General features: G+C 41.0%; 1 protein-coding gene across 2 annotated transcripts in view; it reads left to right on the top strand.

Annotated features, from left to right (window-relative positions):
* PTPRG (protein tyrosine phosphatase receptor type G) overlaps window positions 1-15,321 on the top strand; it is a 736,510-nt gene that overhangs the window by 497,832 nt on the left and 223,357 nt on the right. For both annotated transcript variants that reach the window (XM_082848957.1, XM_082848956.1), the window contains exon 5: window positions 8,897-8,992. In XM_082848957.1, coding sequence (XP_082705083.1) covers window positions 8,897-8,992 — 96 coding nt within the window. The remainder of the gene's footprint in view (window positions 1-8,896; window positions 8,993-15,321) is intronic.

Raw genomic sequence — 15,321 nt, 5'->3', positions numbered from 1 at the left:
ACAAGACCCAATATGTCAGCCTTAATTTCCTTTTGTATAAAATGGGGAAAATATTATAATAGTACCTACCCTCCAAATACCCCAAGGACTGAAGGAATTAATTCGCGTAAAGTATTGTAAGAATTGGATACATTAAAGCAGCCCTCCGCTGCTGCCTCTGGGCTTCATTTTGCGGTGTCTGCCTCAAGGGAAAGGGTGGAAAGAAGCAGCGCTAGGTCCATGTAATTGTTATTTAGTCCTCGGCTGGTGTGATTCTGCACACTCTGAGCCAGCCACCCTAACTTGCTCTATGACACAGGTAAGATCTCCCTAGCCTTATCCCCCTGCTTAGAACAGCCTCTGTTGAATGCAATGGGTACAGAGCAGGGAAGCAACGTCAGACGTGCTCCATTATTATAGGAGAAGACTATATTTTGTTTATCCCAGTTTCAAAAACACAGCTTTTTCACTCATTTTATTTCTTTATTATCGAAATATACACAAAGAGTAAAATTCACAAGTAATCAGCGTACAGCTGAACGACTTTTCTCACTTGGAACCAGACCCCAGATCAAGAAAGAGCACTTTCTCGCCCCCTCCTTCCCCAAGATCCCTCTTCCAGTTACCACTCGCCAGGGGTGACCACTGTGTTGGCCTCTGAGTGCAAGAGTTTTTCCTGATTTTGTACATCATTCCAGCAGAATCACACAGTATATCCATTTTGGTTTTTTTTTTAAGAAAATTTCTGGGTGTTTTGTCTCAGCATGGTTTGTGAGATCCGTCCATATCATTACCTGCCATTGTAGTGCATTCTACATCGGCACTACAATTGTCACTGATTAGCATCTGGGTAGTTTCCAATTATTGGAGAGCCCATTGTTGATTAGCATCTGGGTAGTTTCCAATTTGGGTTTATTGAAAACAACCCTTTCACTAACTTATTTGTGTTTTTCCCTTTTCTCTTTTTCCCCCATTAACTAATTTTTAAAGACACGTGAAAAAATAGGGGGCCTATCGTAAGCCAGATGCCGTGGGAGGTGCTTTACTTGAGTTATTTTATTTAATCCTCAGTGTAGCCCAGTGACACACTTCTGACCCTCAGTTTCCTCGTGGGGCTGCTAGGACGCCGAGAGGCTGACTAACTTCAACCGGCGGCTCACACAGCTATTGAATGGGAGAGCTGGAACTTACTACCCTCCTTCCTGCGTCCGTGATGAGGGAATCTAACCAACACGTAGCCAGATGCTGAACCTACCTCACTTATGTCCAAACTGAGGCTGAACTGTAAGACATAACTCCACAAATCATGCATAGTAAATCCCTTACTGTCGGAAGCAAGAGCCTGAACTTTTCCCTACCAAGAGACGAGTGCAAAAGTTAAATGTTTGACTAGTCAGATGAATCACCGAGCCAGAAATTCCAAAAATCAACTAATAAATAGACTTATAATGGCATAAACAAGTTACACGCAGAGACTTTTAAAAGGAATCCCCAAAACACCCTGACACCTGATGGTATAGGAGTCATAGGCCTGCTGTGCAATTTGGGTTCTTCTGCTCCCAAAATTTGGATTCCTGCTGTATATAGTTGAAGATAATTCCGTATTACAGAGCAAGGGAAATAATTAAGGATTAGTGCACTCTGTGATTAATGATACTGTATAAAGCAAACGTTTCAGAATGTTTATTTAAATGCTACCTTGCACGTAAAGATGTTGAATACCTGCTGTTCTCTGGGCCACGGTTCTTCTAAAAATATTCTTTCAATGAAGGCTGTGTGAAGCCCACACACAGGTTTCTTTGCTACACCTTGTGGCATGACTCATTGAGATTGTTGACCGGCCCAAACAATTTATTTTCACTTTTATTTGCATATCCCTTCTGGTCATAAAGAAAGTAATAAAGATACATAATAATAAAAAGTGGGAGCTGTTGAATTTCTTCTTAATTTTCCCAAACATGTGAGTAGTGATTCGTTATTACAGTGATCCCATGAGGTCAGTATTACCTCTATGTGACAGAAGGGGACACTGAGCCTTAGAGATCTCAGGTGTCTTCCGTATACAAATCAGGTCTGATGCTGTAGCCCATGTCCTTTGGTCTTCATTTAATATCACCCAGTTGTGTTGTCTGTCAAGTTCATGGATATTTTTCTGTAAGTCGCGAGAGTGTGAACTGGGTTGTAGTAGGATATAATAGAATGTAGCCCCGTTCTGCAGGGGAGAGGCTTGTTAGAAAGGGATGAATGAAGAGGACAGAGCTCAGAGCTCAAAGTAACTCAAAAAGGAACAGGGTTGCAGAACCGTTTTATAATGTGATGCACAGGCACGTATAAATATGTCTGGGTGTGTTTTGCTTAAAATCAGTAGTGACATTTAGGGGTGTATTAGTCAGAGTTCACCAGAGAAATAGGACCAATAGGAGTTACATACGAGAGACAGACAGACAGACAGAGAGGGAGGGAGATGGAGATTTTAAGGAAATGGCTTCCTCAGTTGTGGAGATGGGCAAGTATGCAATGTACAGAGCAGGCTGGAAATTCCAGCAAGAGATGATGTTGCAGGCTTAAGTCTCAAGGCTGGAAACTCAGGCCGAATTTCTGTGTTGCAATCTGGAGACAGAATTCCTTCCTCTTAGGGCACCCTCTGGCTTTCAACTGACTGCACGTGGCCGCCACGTTATGGCGGGTAACCGGCTTTACTCAGAGTCTAGTGATTTAAATAGTAGTCATAGATTTTTTAAAAAATACCTTTACAGCAACATCTGGAATAATATTTGACCGAACAACCAGGCACCATAGCTAGGGCCAAGTCAACACATAAAATTAGCCATCACAGGGGGTAACAATATAATCATGACCCTTTAAAAAAGTAACTGGGAGTAAAGACTGTTCATTGATATAAAACAAAATACCCATATCATAGTTCTGAATTCAGAGTGTTTGTTATATAATATATATAGTGTGTATTTATCATTTTTCTCCATAATTTAAGTGGATAGATTTTCTTGTGTTGGAGTGTTAAAATTTCAGACTAGAGTTGCTTGGGTGGAAAACAGTTTGAAATTCCTTGCAGATGAAAGAGAAAGTAATATAATCTGGGTTTAGCAGACCCATACCTGGGTCCACTTAGCCATTTCATAGTGATTTGGGCTTATATTTGGGCCTTCCTGAACATTTTCTCCAGCAGTTTAAGTCCGTTCATTCTCTTAGTATCCTGATCTCTCCCTGCTACTCATGTTATTTATTCTTAGAGATAGCAAGAACCTCATTATACTGATTGTGGCTTTATCATTTGACTATCCTTGCAGCTAGCTGCCCAGAGCTCCCACTCATTTTATTCATTCCAAAATATGAATTAATAGTATTTACAAGAACAGCACTGTTCAATACACAGCCTTTAACTAGGCAGGTAGCCTTCCTGCCCTCATCAGTCTTCCTGTCTGATGGCAATGGCAGAATGAAAGAATTAGAACGTGTTGTGTTGAGTGTGTGTGATCTGGCTATATAGTAGTGAAGGTACAGCATAATCTAAAAATTAAGTTAGAGTAAGAACCTATTATCCAAAACCTTAATTCTTACACCATCATTTGCAAATCGTCCAACAAGTGGAACCAGCAGATCATGAACTGTGTTGGGATTTTTACTTTGTCTTTGCTACATGTTTTTATTCTTAGGCAACTGTTTTTTGCCCACTGCCATGTTCTCTACTGGCTGACTACATGGTAGCCCTAAGAATGATCAGGAAAATACATTTTGCCTCTTCAGTTCTGTTATCTACTGCCTCTTATTAATTCTGCTCTTGCCTTTCTAGTCACCATCTTTATTTCACTGTGTTTATGTCTCACCTGTTCTTTTCCTGTAGCTTTTCCTATGTGTTCTTCCATTCTGTTAAAGATGAACGGATGGAAGTGTCTGATGAATCTATCGGTAGATGGCCTTTCCTCTGGGCTGTCTGCGTGCCATTTCCTTAATTCATCATGAATTTTTTCTCGGGCCACATACGTGAGGGGGGGTACACGTTGGAGAAATATTATGTAAGCTTTTTGAGGGGAAATTAAAATGTAGAGCTTTCTAAATCACCAAAGAAAGTACTGCTGGATTTTCCACTCTTGCATTGGGATCATTTCTTCTTGCCGCCATCACGACAGGGATGTGAGAGCTGACTTACACAAACAACTACCACATTAGAGGATAGGAAGTCCACCTTCAAGAAAATATCCCCTCTTGCCCATTGCCTGTATTATTCTGTATTCATTTAGTGTATGCCTTACGTGACCATGAGCCATTTACTACTTTAGGCATTTTTGTGGTACATGTATCTACAACTCAACTTTGGCATTCAAAAAAAAATGTGAACCTTGTCTTATTGTTGATATTTTTGTCTTCCCAAGTGCAAACTGTCTTCATTTGTCATAGTGCCTTATACATAATAGGCATTAAGCAAATTCTTTTGCCTGTTGGAAGGAAGCACAGTGATTAAGGCTTTGACTAGGATCGGAACAATTAGTTTTTATCCCAACCCCACCCTCCGTCCTAAAGAGTGTTGTAATTTTAGAAATCCTTCTTTTTCTTTGGCTGTAAAATGAGGATCATGGTGGTACCTACTTCAGTGAGTATCAATGAATGAGAGTACAGTGCCTGATATACAGTAGGCACTTTATAAATATTTGAAAAATAACAACATGAAGAAAAGTACAGATGGCCGTCGTTTTCAGATTTGTTGATTTGTATTTATTCAGCTTATCACAGATAGTGATACAAATTGGAAACCTGGCATATATATAGTTTTAAATCAAACTGCAGCTAGGACAGTTTTAAATGTAAGGGGGGAAATAGAACACAGCAGGAGAAAAGGGCAGCCGAGTGGGCATTTTGTTGTGACTCTGTATACATCATGCTAGGACCCTATAACACGAGAGCATTGACTGCTGTCAACCCTGTTCTCACAGAACCCATCACATCTTCCTCCCGTTACTTGATAGTGTTGTCATTCATTCGGCCATTTTCCCTATGTATGATTGAGCACATGCTTCCTGGTCAGTGACGGGGTAGAATACCGTTTTCCAAATGTCAGGTTATGTCACATTATACTCGATGTTATCTATCACCTTGATCTGGCTAGAGGAATTCCTGCAGATTTTTCCATTCCAACCATTGCACGAGGTAAAATTAAATGATCCACCAGGCCTGTTTTTCTTGCTCATGAGTTTAAAATACTTTATAGGACTGGTCCTTCAGTTGCACCCTGGTCTACCCACAGTCTACCAGTGGCTTTTTTGGTTGACCTTCATACAGTTTGTTTCTGTTGTTGGGGAGACTTACGTATCTCATGGCACTCTTTGTGTTGGAGGGACATTCATTTACACCAAGTTGACCCAGTTTTCTGTCCTGGTTGGAATAGACATACAGAGCCTCAAGCTGTACGGTTTTCTTGAAGAACCAAAGTGTTCCAATATCAAACATATTTGGAAAATATGGAGTTCACACTCTTTGGTCTTTAAATACCATTCCTCACTAAAAGAAACCAGGGCTCAGTCAAGAAATGGCCAATTCCAGGGCTGGAACAGGGGAAATGCAAGGTGAGGTTAGGACATCTGTGCCAGCTAATAAGGAGGTGCTAAAGGATGAAAAGTGATGGGAGCATGGCAAAATGACAAAGGAATCTGTTTGAAGGGTCTCCTGCTGGGCACATTGGTGCTCTGTGAAGCCACAGTACTACAACTGTGGTCCCCTGCCCAAAAGGCACGACCGGAGTCTAATCATGAGAAACCATGAGACCGACCCCAATTCTACATAATAACCGGGCTGCACACTTCAAACTACCAAATAAAGAAAAAGAAAGGCTGAGTAACCGTCACAGGTGAAAGTTGGGGGTCGGAGGGGTCAGTATAAACAGACATGGCAACTGAATGCAAAGTTAGGTCCTAGATTGGATTCCTGGACCAAGAACCAAATAATGGTCTATAATAAACTTTGTGTCAAAGTGAAACTCGCTCATTTTAATAATGTTACTGTGGCTATGTAACAGAATATCCTTATTCTTAGAAATGATACGCTTAGGTATGTATTGGTAAAGGGGCGTGTTTTCTCCCACCTAACGATTAAGTGATTCAGGGAAGATAATTGCTTGGAGGGAGAGAGGAAGAATGCAGATGGGTAAAATATACATTGGTGATGTGTGTAAAGAATATAAGGGACAGTTAATAGATCTCTTTATTGCCCGATTTCCCAGGTCTTTTCTTCAGTTTCAATTCACCATGTTTCTACAGGAAGAGGATTGCTATACAGTAAGCTTGACTTCGAGTCACATTATTAGAGAGAACGCACCTTGGGGGAGGCTGAAGGAAGGCTCTGAACATGGCACTTGAGAGCAGATACAGAAAGTTGATGGGCTTCCTCGCAATATTCAGCAGCCACCCCAATCCCTTCCAAAGATGTTTTTGTAAAATAGGTTTCTAGCCTGTGCCTAAATTTGTCTCATCAACAATAACAACAAAATGATTTCAAGTCCAGTGCCCTCTCGGCAAAACTCCACCTACTTATTTACTTTCATATTTAAGATACCTTTAAAAGTTAATGTAATTCAATAGACTACAACTTGAGAGAAATAGCAAGGAAAGCTGATACTTCAGACCTATGGCTGCTGTTCTCTTTATGAGACATTTTATTATCCTGACGGGTGGAGCCATGACTCAAAGACATTTTCTAAAAATGAATTTCCTCACCCGGTTGTAAATGAAAATGCTCTTGAAGAGATCTTAAAGTATTTTGTATCACACACTATTCAGGTGATGCGTTAAACAATGCTACCCCTGCTCATGGGCTTGAAGAATAAGAAAACCTTCTGTGAACTCAGTTCATTTGAGGGCCTGGGTTTTCAAAGGAAAGTGAAGTGTAATTTTCTGAATATACTTATGCAGAGTTTCTTTCTTGGGTTAGTGGCATTGTCCCCAAAGCAATTCACCCAGTATTAAACTATTTTAATCTGCACCTCATTGAATGGATTTTTTCTCAGAGTAAATTCATGTTGTCTGTAGCCGTCCAGACATAAAGGCAACACATGTATAAGAGGTTGCCAGCGTCAGTGGGAATGCAGAGTCTAAGGAAAATAATTCACCGTAAGAAAGAATATTCTCCAAAAGAATCTACCCATCCTTCTCCCATCCACTTGGTTATCTAACTTTTCCTAAAAAGTGTCCTGATTTGGGCTCCCTAAATATACCCTTCAGAGAAGATATGTCACCTTGTTCTTAACGTCTTGGTTAATTCAGTCAGCAGGACTCTGTTCACCTTTGACGTGTACTTCAGCTTGTCTCTCTGACTTCCCTTTTCCCATTGGGAATTTATCATTTAGTATCAAGTCTCCATACTCCATCTGGGGTGTGGTTGTTCAGAAAATAGCATCATGTCATTTGGAAAAGTGGGAAAATAGAGGTCATGGAAGAGAGCTAATGATATAGGAGATTTGATTTTCTGGAAAGAGTAGGGGCCATTCTAGAAGATTCAGTGCAATCACATTCATATTAGACACCTAAAGATACCTGCCAAAAGTTAACGTGACAAGGATGACGATTTGTGGAGCACAGTTAAGGTCCAGGCATAGTGCTACACACTGTACCCTGCACCTACACGTTTGATCCCCACACCCATCCTACCAAGGGTAAGCGCTTGATTCTATACGGAAGGAATGATGCTTAGAAATTCGCTGGCTTGCCTGAGGGCTCACATGCAAGTAAACGAAGAAGCTGGAATAGGGTCCCAGATCTTTTATTTTTATCACATATGTAGTCTCTCAAGAATACTCTGTAGGTTGCTTTTGTTCTCTGAATTGTTCAGGTATTGAGGAATGTGCAGACATTAAAATTGTATAATTAGTTTAAGTTGATTTATCCGTGTTCTGCTTTTTGAGTGAGAAACACTTGCCACATGTAAGAGAAGGTATTTAAGGTTGGGATGAGAGCACCTGGACTTTACGCTCATCAACTGATGTTTCTTTTTAACCAAGTCGGCATCAACTTTCTGAAGTACTATTTCCTCATCTGTAACTGAGTGTAGTAATTTCTGCCCAGTCTTCACAGGGATTGTTAGATAGATTTAGTGAAATCATGAATGGGATGGCTTTTTGCAAACTGAAAAATATTAAGCATTATTTATTTTTATTTTTTTTTGTGGTACGCGGGCCTCTCACTGTTGTGGTCTCTCCCGTTGCGGAGCACAGGCTCCGGACGCGCAGGCCCAGCGGCCATGGCTCACGGGCCCAGCCGCTCCGCGGCATGTGGGATCCTCCCGGACCGGGGCACGAACCCACGTCCCCTGCATCGGCAGGCGGACTCTCAACCACTGCGCCACCAGGGAAGCCCTATTAAGCATTATTATTATCATTACCACTATATTCTATTTTGATTGACTAAAATAGTCCATTTGGACTGTTTCTCAAAGCTACTGAGAGCCCCCCTCAGATTCTCGTCTTTGGAATGGGCATTATCTATAAACATGTGTCCATTTAAGCGTTCCTAATTTTAACATAGGGACTGAATCTCACAGTCTTCGTTTCCTACTTCATGGTATTTAACTGCATTAAAATTTTGTTTCTTAATAGGGACATTTCACCATGACATGAGTATTAGGTAATAAGAAGGTGTTGGTGTTATTTATTTTGTGTGGCCTGAAGGCATTGTAGTTATGTGGAAAGATGTGTGTTTTAGTGATACCTACTGAAGTATGTAGGGGTAAAACGATATGATGTCTGGGGTTTGCTTTCAAATACTTTAGCAAAGAAAAAAGTACGGATAGATGAGTACCTTTGGCAAAATCTTAGTATGTTGGGGAATCTGGGTCCATTGTACCACTCTCTCTACTTCTGCATAGGTTTTCCTAATGTATTTTCCTAATACGTTTTTTAATTGTTCTTTTACAGATGCAGATTTTCTTTTACAATCCAGATGACTTTGACAGCTTTCAAACTGCCATTTCTGAAAACAGAATAATCGGAGCCATGGCCATATTTTTTCAAGTAAGTTCACAGTGGGCTTAAGTATTGATACTTCAACCAAAGAGTTCTCTTGAGTATTTTTTTTTTAATTCACCAAATTGTTCTGTGTTTAATGAATGCATCTGTTTTCTAGTTCACACCTGTCTAAATGAAAGATATTTCATATTGTCTAATGTGTGATTTAAAATGTAAATAAGTATGTTTAGAAACATAATGAAAATTTTTGCATGAATTATTCTGATTTTATTGCTACTTGACTGGTGCACAGATTGAAGAACACATTTATCATCTAAGTTACTTCACTGCTGAAGCGTCTTGAACAGGTTCCTACAGCATATTAAGAGACTGATGTAAAAAAAAAAAAGTGGTTTTTCTTTGGAGCAACTTTAAATTTGACATTACTCGCAAGTAGGTTAATAAATTGCATTGGTCATTTATCTAAAGAGACCTCGTTCCCACCCCACCCCACCCCCGCCAGAAATCCCCATGGTAACTAAAATTTTTATTGGGACCATTTCCAAGTTAGTACATTTTCATTAAATGAAGTCCCTAGTGTGGGTTTTGGCACACAGTAGCCATTTGGTAAATGCCAAATGAAATATGTATCTGTATCCAGCCAGCCCTGTTTCTGTGGGATGGAGACCCTGTGGTATATGTGTCTTCTCTGCACGAACAGAAGTCTATTCTGGGCACTGTGCTGTTGCCAGTTCACTTGGGTTCTGTCTGGACCCCTTCTGCATCTGAACCGTGATTGTTTTGCCTTAGGCAATACTGAGGTCACTTGAACTTCCATTCTTAGACAGTTTCCACTTACATAGTTACCTCTTATTTTCTGTTATTGTCCTCTTAGCACACTGTTTTTCATGTTGCTGGACCTCTACTCCTGCAGCCCTGCCATCAGACCTACCCCTGCCTCCCTCCCTGTCATGCCCACCCATGTCCAGTCCAACCAGGTTCTAGTTTATAGTCATCCTTTTTATAGAAAATAAATTTTAAGAATGTTTTTATGAGTACTGGAAGGTCTGTTTCACAGCGTGCTCTACCCAAAAGCTTTCTATTTTTCCGGCTCTAGAAACTCTTGTTAAATGTAGGCCCAATTAAAGTATTGGGCAGGGGGGGCACATTGGTGTACAAACCAGCAAAAGACCTCAGTGTGAAATCTAGGTTTTGGATTTTTAAAGTATTTCCAGGACACGAGTGTAGTTCAAATACAAAGAAATTTAATGTGTATTTCATCTGGTTAGTCCTCTAAATTTTGACTTGCTGTCCTGTAGACACAAAATAGAGGGCAGATAATATGAAATAGAATAGCTTTTCTTTTTGTTCTTTTTTTTTTAGGTAGCAGCTGTGTTGAGCTGCTTTTTTGTTTTCTTTATAAGTCCACATATGCATTTATACATCAGAGTTCACACTATGTCATGTAGTGGAAAGAAGACGGTATTGTTATTTTAATACGGCAGTCTCGTTAGAACCTGTATTTTGAGATCTCTGTGTTTTGAATCTTTCTAATAAGAATGCTAAATTCGGGAGTTTGGTATTTCTCCCCCAAATAGAGAAATCTTGACCTGGATTTCCAAATTCAAACCTGGCATCTTACATTTTGGTATTGAAGAGGTATTTATGATTGTTTCAGCAGTGATTCAATGCCAGGTATGGTACCAGTTGCTACGTTAAATATATAAGATGAATATAGTCAGCTCCTGCCCACTAGGAGGACCTCGCTGTCACAGTCCCATGTGATAATGGCTAGAAAGACATGAGTAGATAAACTTTTCCACTTGTGAAAGGCTGTGGTCTGACTTGGTGCTCATAAACTCACATATTCATTTTCCAGAGTGATAGGATGTGAATGACCTACCAGTGCACGTCTAGGCAAGGCTAATTTCTGTGCAGTTGCTGTAGCTTTGATGCCAACTTACTCCACACACTAGAATAATTTCCTAACACTTTCCACTTTTCATTATCTTTGTTTCTTTTTTCTTCCGGATCATGTGCCTGTTATGCTGGGTTGTTTTGGCTCTCTCACTGCCTTTGCTGTGATTAGATATGATGAGGTTCTTATGTTTCCAAAACACCGAAGCAAACACAAACCTGGCAGACACATGGCCGACCAGGGAACATATATTGGCTGAGAGGATAGGTTGCCTGCAGGTGGTCCTGTTGTGGCTCATGGACATGATTATGGATGCTACATAGTGTTTACAATTATTTTCTTCCATTAAATATGGAAGATTTTACATAAAATTTCCTGATGATGTTGCAGTAATCAAGATCTGAGTAGTGACTCTTTGTCTCCTTTGGAGGGGGTGTGAATTCCCATGGCAACACAGTCTCTAGGCGGTTTTCTTCATGACTTCCTGTCAACATGACCTTGAGATCATGACTCCAACCTGGACCCCAGTAACTTTGACTAGTGCCTGACATCTTTTGGTTACAGACAGAGTTGAAGGTCAGTCTCAGTGCTGAAATATATTGAGCTGGGTTTCCCCTGAGTGCTTTGTGTGAACACTAGTAAAGGAAGGATCGCCTCCAGGTATGGAAGAAAACAAGTCATGGCAGCCCCACGTGGTTTTACGCGTTTGGGCCCACCCAGTGCTAGAAGGCGCATTCACTTCATAGCTCCTCCTGACTGGAATACTTACTACAGTTTTCCAACCTATGTTACTCATGCATCTCGAGGAAGGAACACCTTTATTCTAGTTCACACACCTTTGGCCTCGCAGCCTTCTAGAAGATACAGGGGAAAGGAAGGGGAAAGTCTGATTTTAAAGGATTTTTTAAATAAAGAAGTTAAAACATGAAATTGGCGAGGGATGGAGATATTTGTTGTTAAACCGCTAAAGAGAATAAATAAATGCTTGTTTAGCTAATTTATATTAGTACAAAGTTAATTATTTTCTGTTCGTTAAAATAGAATCTCCACTATGCTAGTTAGCCTGATTTGAATTCCTGTGGAAATGTAAATGCCAAAAGTTATTAAAATGCTCTCTTAATATATTATTCTGATAACAGTCTACTTGGGTTATCTGTTTGAAGAAGTAAGAAATGAAAACCTAGGTTTATAAGACAGTTGAAACGACAGTGGAATGATAAGGCAATTTGTCGAAGGATGCTTTGCTTTGAAAATAACTCAAAAAGATTTAAATAGCTTTGATTGAAGGTTACAAATCTTTGTCGACTTACGTTGGGATTACGTTGGGATTACGTTGGGATTACGTTGGGATTACGTCCTAATAAACCCGTCATAAGTTTAAAATATCTTAAGTGGACCAAGTTACCGAACGTCATAGCTTAGCCCAGCCTCCCTTAAACACGCTCAGAACACTTGTATTAGCCTGCAGTTGGGCACAATTATCTAACACAAAGCCTTTTTTTTTTTTTTTTTTTTTGTGGTACGCGGGCCTCTCACTGTTGTGGCCTCTCCCGTGGCGGAGCACAGGCTCCGGATGCGCAGGCTCAGCGGCCATGGCTCACGGGCCCAGCCGCTCCGCGGCATGTGGGATCCTCCCGGTCTGGGGCACGAACCCACGTCCCCTGCATCGGCAGGTGGACTCTCAACCACTGCGCCAGCAGGGAAGCCCCAAAGCCTATTATTTTAACAAAAAGTCTAACACAACATGAAGCTTTGACTGTCTCATGGAATTTACTGAATACTCTACTGAAAGGGAAAAACAGAATGGTTGGGTACGGAATGGTTGGACGAGTACTGGTTGTTTACCCTTGTGATCCAGTGGCTGACCGGGAGCTTCGGCCCACTACCCTGCCCAGCGTCAGGAGAGAGTATCTCACCATATCGCTAGCCCAGGAAAAGATCAAAATCTGAAGTAATGTGTGTCACTTTCACACCATCATAAAGTCAAAAAAGTCATAAGTTAGGGACCATCTGTATAGAGCACAGAGTACTCAGTCCTCAGATTGACCTTTACCTTTAACTTGACCTAAATTATTTTCTTTTAATATATTTTGGAGTATTGTTGATTTACAATGTTGTGTTAGTTTCAGGTGTACAGCAAAGTGAATCAGTTATACATATGCATATATCCACTTTTTTTTTTAGGTTCTTTTCCCATATAGGCCATTGCAGAGTATCGAGACGAGTTCCCTGTGCTATATGTAGTGTGTATATGTCAATCCCAATCTCCCAATTTATCCTTACCCCTGGTAACCATAAATTTGTTTTCTACATCTGTGACTCTACTTCTGTTTTGTAAATAAGTCCATTTGTACAAACAATAAATGCTGGAGAGGGTGTGGGGAAAAGGGGACCTTCCTCCACTGTTGGTGGGAATGTAAATTGGTACAACCACTATGGAGACCAGTGGGAGGTTCCCTCAAAAACTAAAACTAGAACTACCATTTGACCTATATTTTTTTAGATCAAGAATCTTCTATGATCGCCCTCGGAATTGGGTTCTGATTTGGTTTTTCTTTCTTCCAGTCTGTTTCTTCATCATTCCTCTTGGAACACGTCCCTCCATTTTCCCGCCAGCATCGAAATGTCTTCGAACTGTGCACCCTTATTAATGGTTTTCAGTCTGATGCTCATAGAAGTTTGGGATCCCCAAACTTTTTATAATTTTGATTACTGTGGTTTTATAGGTTTGATTTTTGTGGATTTTTTTTTTTTTTGAGGAAGCACATGATTATCTTTGAACATGTTATGGGGAGGAAATCTCAGGTGTTTTACTACCCAGTTGCTGCTGTTATTTGAATGCCAGAAATTTTATTTTTATTGATTTCCTGATTCCATTGAACTTTAGAATTATAAATGCATGATTCTTTAAGAGCATCTGTGCTTAGAAATTTTTCTCGTGTGGCTCTTCCCAGCTTCCTTGTTAGACCCTTTTGGGTTTAATCACTTCTGAATCTTTGCATCAGACACAAAGATAAAATGTTTATCACGTCCGCATCCAGAGGCCCAGTCCACAGCATATTTCTTGTACATTTAGGAAATAAATAAATTGATTTTTAGGTTGTCTTAAAGTATTGCTTTTTTGACAACCTATCTTCACCAACTCCGTTGAGGCTTCTTCATTTAATGTTAGCGGCTCTGCTGCTTCTGGGAGGATTGAGCCCCTTTACACGAGTATTTGCTTTTTTCCTATTTAAATTTCTACCCACTATCTGACTGCTGTCCTTTGGTTTTCTCTGATGTCTGTCACTCAGTCATTTGGGCCCTCTTCACTTCTGCCCTTCTTTCATTGTTGAAAGTAAACTTCAAAACTCAAATGTTTCAAAAGTTGCTAACGCATTCTTTATGTCATCTTGGTGGTACCGACTGCTTAATTATTTTTCTCCATCTGGAGAGGCTTAGTAATTAAATGAAATGGCAGCACCTGGGATTATTTATAGACGTTGAGAAGGCAGGAGGAGCTCTTGATGACTCACCCAGGGTTGGCAAGGATGCCTTTTTCTCCACTTCCCTGCATCTTACCTGCCCTCCCCCCACCAAAGGGAGATGTGATTTGTCCTTCCTTTAACCCCCTGTTTCTCTTAGCATTCCAGCTTGCATTCAAGCTGTTATTTTACGTGCTTTCTTCAGCCTCTGTACTGTGAGATCATTGAGGTCTAGGAGTACTCACTTACTCATCACCCCCATCTCTTGCAAGTGACTTCCACTGTGGCTTGATTGTGCAATTACTTAGCTGAATTCAATGGAAACATATTTAGGCCCTAGAGTCTTGATTGGAAAGAAACAAGCTGATAACATGGTAGCTAAGAGTAGTAGAAACAGGCACTAGGGAGTGTAGGACCTGAGAACACTAGAATACAAACTCTTGGAGGTGGAGGTCCATGTCTTGTGCCTCTTCTCCCTGTATCCCACCATCCACCTTTCCCTAGCCCTCACATCGGTGTCTTGACCTCAGTTGTTCAGGATATAGGTACTGAGTAGGACTAAGTTATAGGAAACCTTTCAGGATCCCACCACAAGATTAATGATTCGGGCTTTGGAAAAGGATATGTCTAGGTGGCTGTGTAAGCTTCAGCTAAGAAAGGTGGTGGTTGTACAGAAGTATAAGGCTTTTGAGATGGTGAAGGACATTGAACATGAAGTTTCTCAGACTCCTGATCCATTGAGGATGGGGCTTTGCCCGGGAGTTCCATTGGGTCTGACGTGCTTTTTTTTTTTTCCTCTGTATGCGAGCCTCTCACTGTTGTGGCCTCTCCCGCTCTCCCGTTGCAGAGCAGAGGCTCCGGACGCGCAGGCTCAGCGGCCATGGCTCACGGGCCCAGCCGCTCTGCGGCACGTGGGATCCTCCCGGACCGGGGCACGAACCCGCGTCCCCTGCATGGGCAGGCGGACTCTCAACCACTGCGCCACCAGGGAAGTCCCTAACATGCTTTTAAAG

Source organism: Leucopleurus acutus (assembly GCF_964270905.1).
Source record: "Leucopleurus acutus genome assembly, chromosome: 10".
Lineage (NCBI taxonomy): Eukaryota > Metazoa > Chordata > Mammalia > Artiodactyla > Delphinidae > Leucopleurus > Leucopleurus acutus.
Note: the sequence above shows the minus strand (reverse complement) of the source record. Positions and strands in the feature narration are given on the sequence as shown.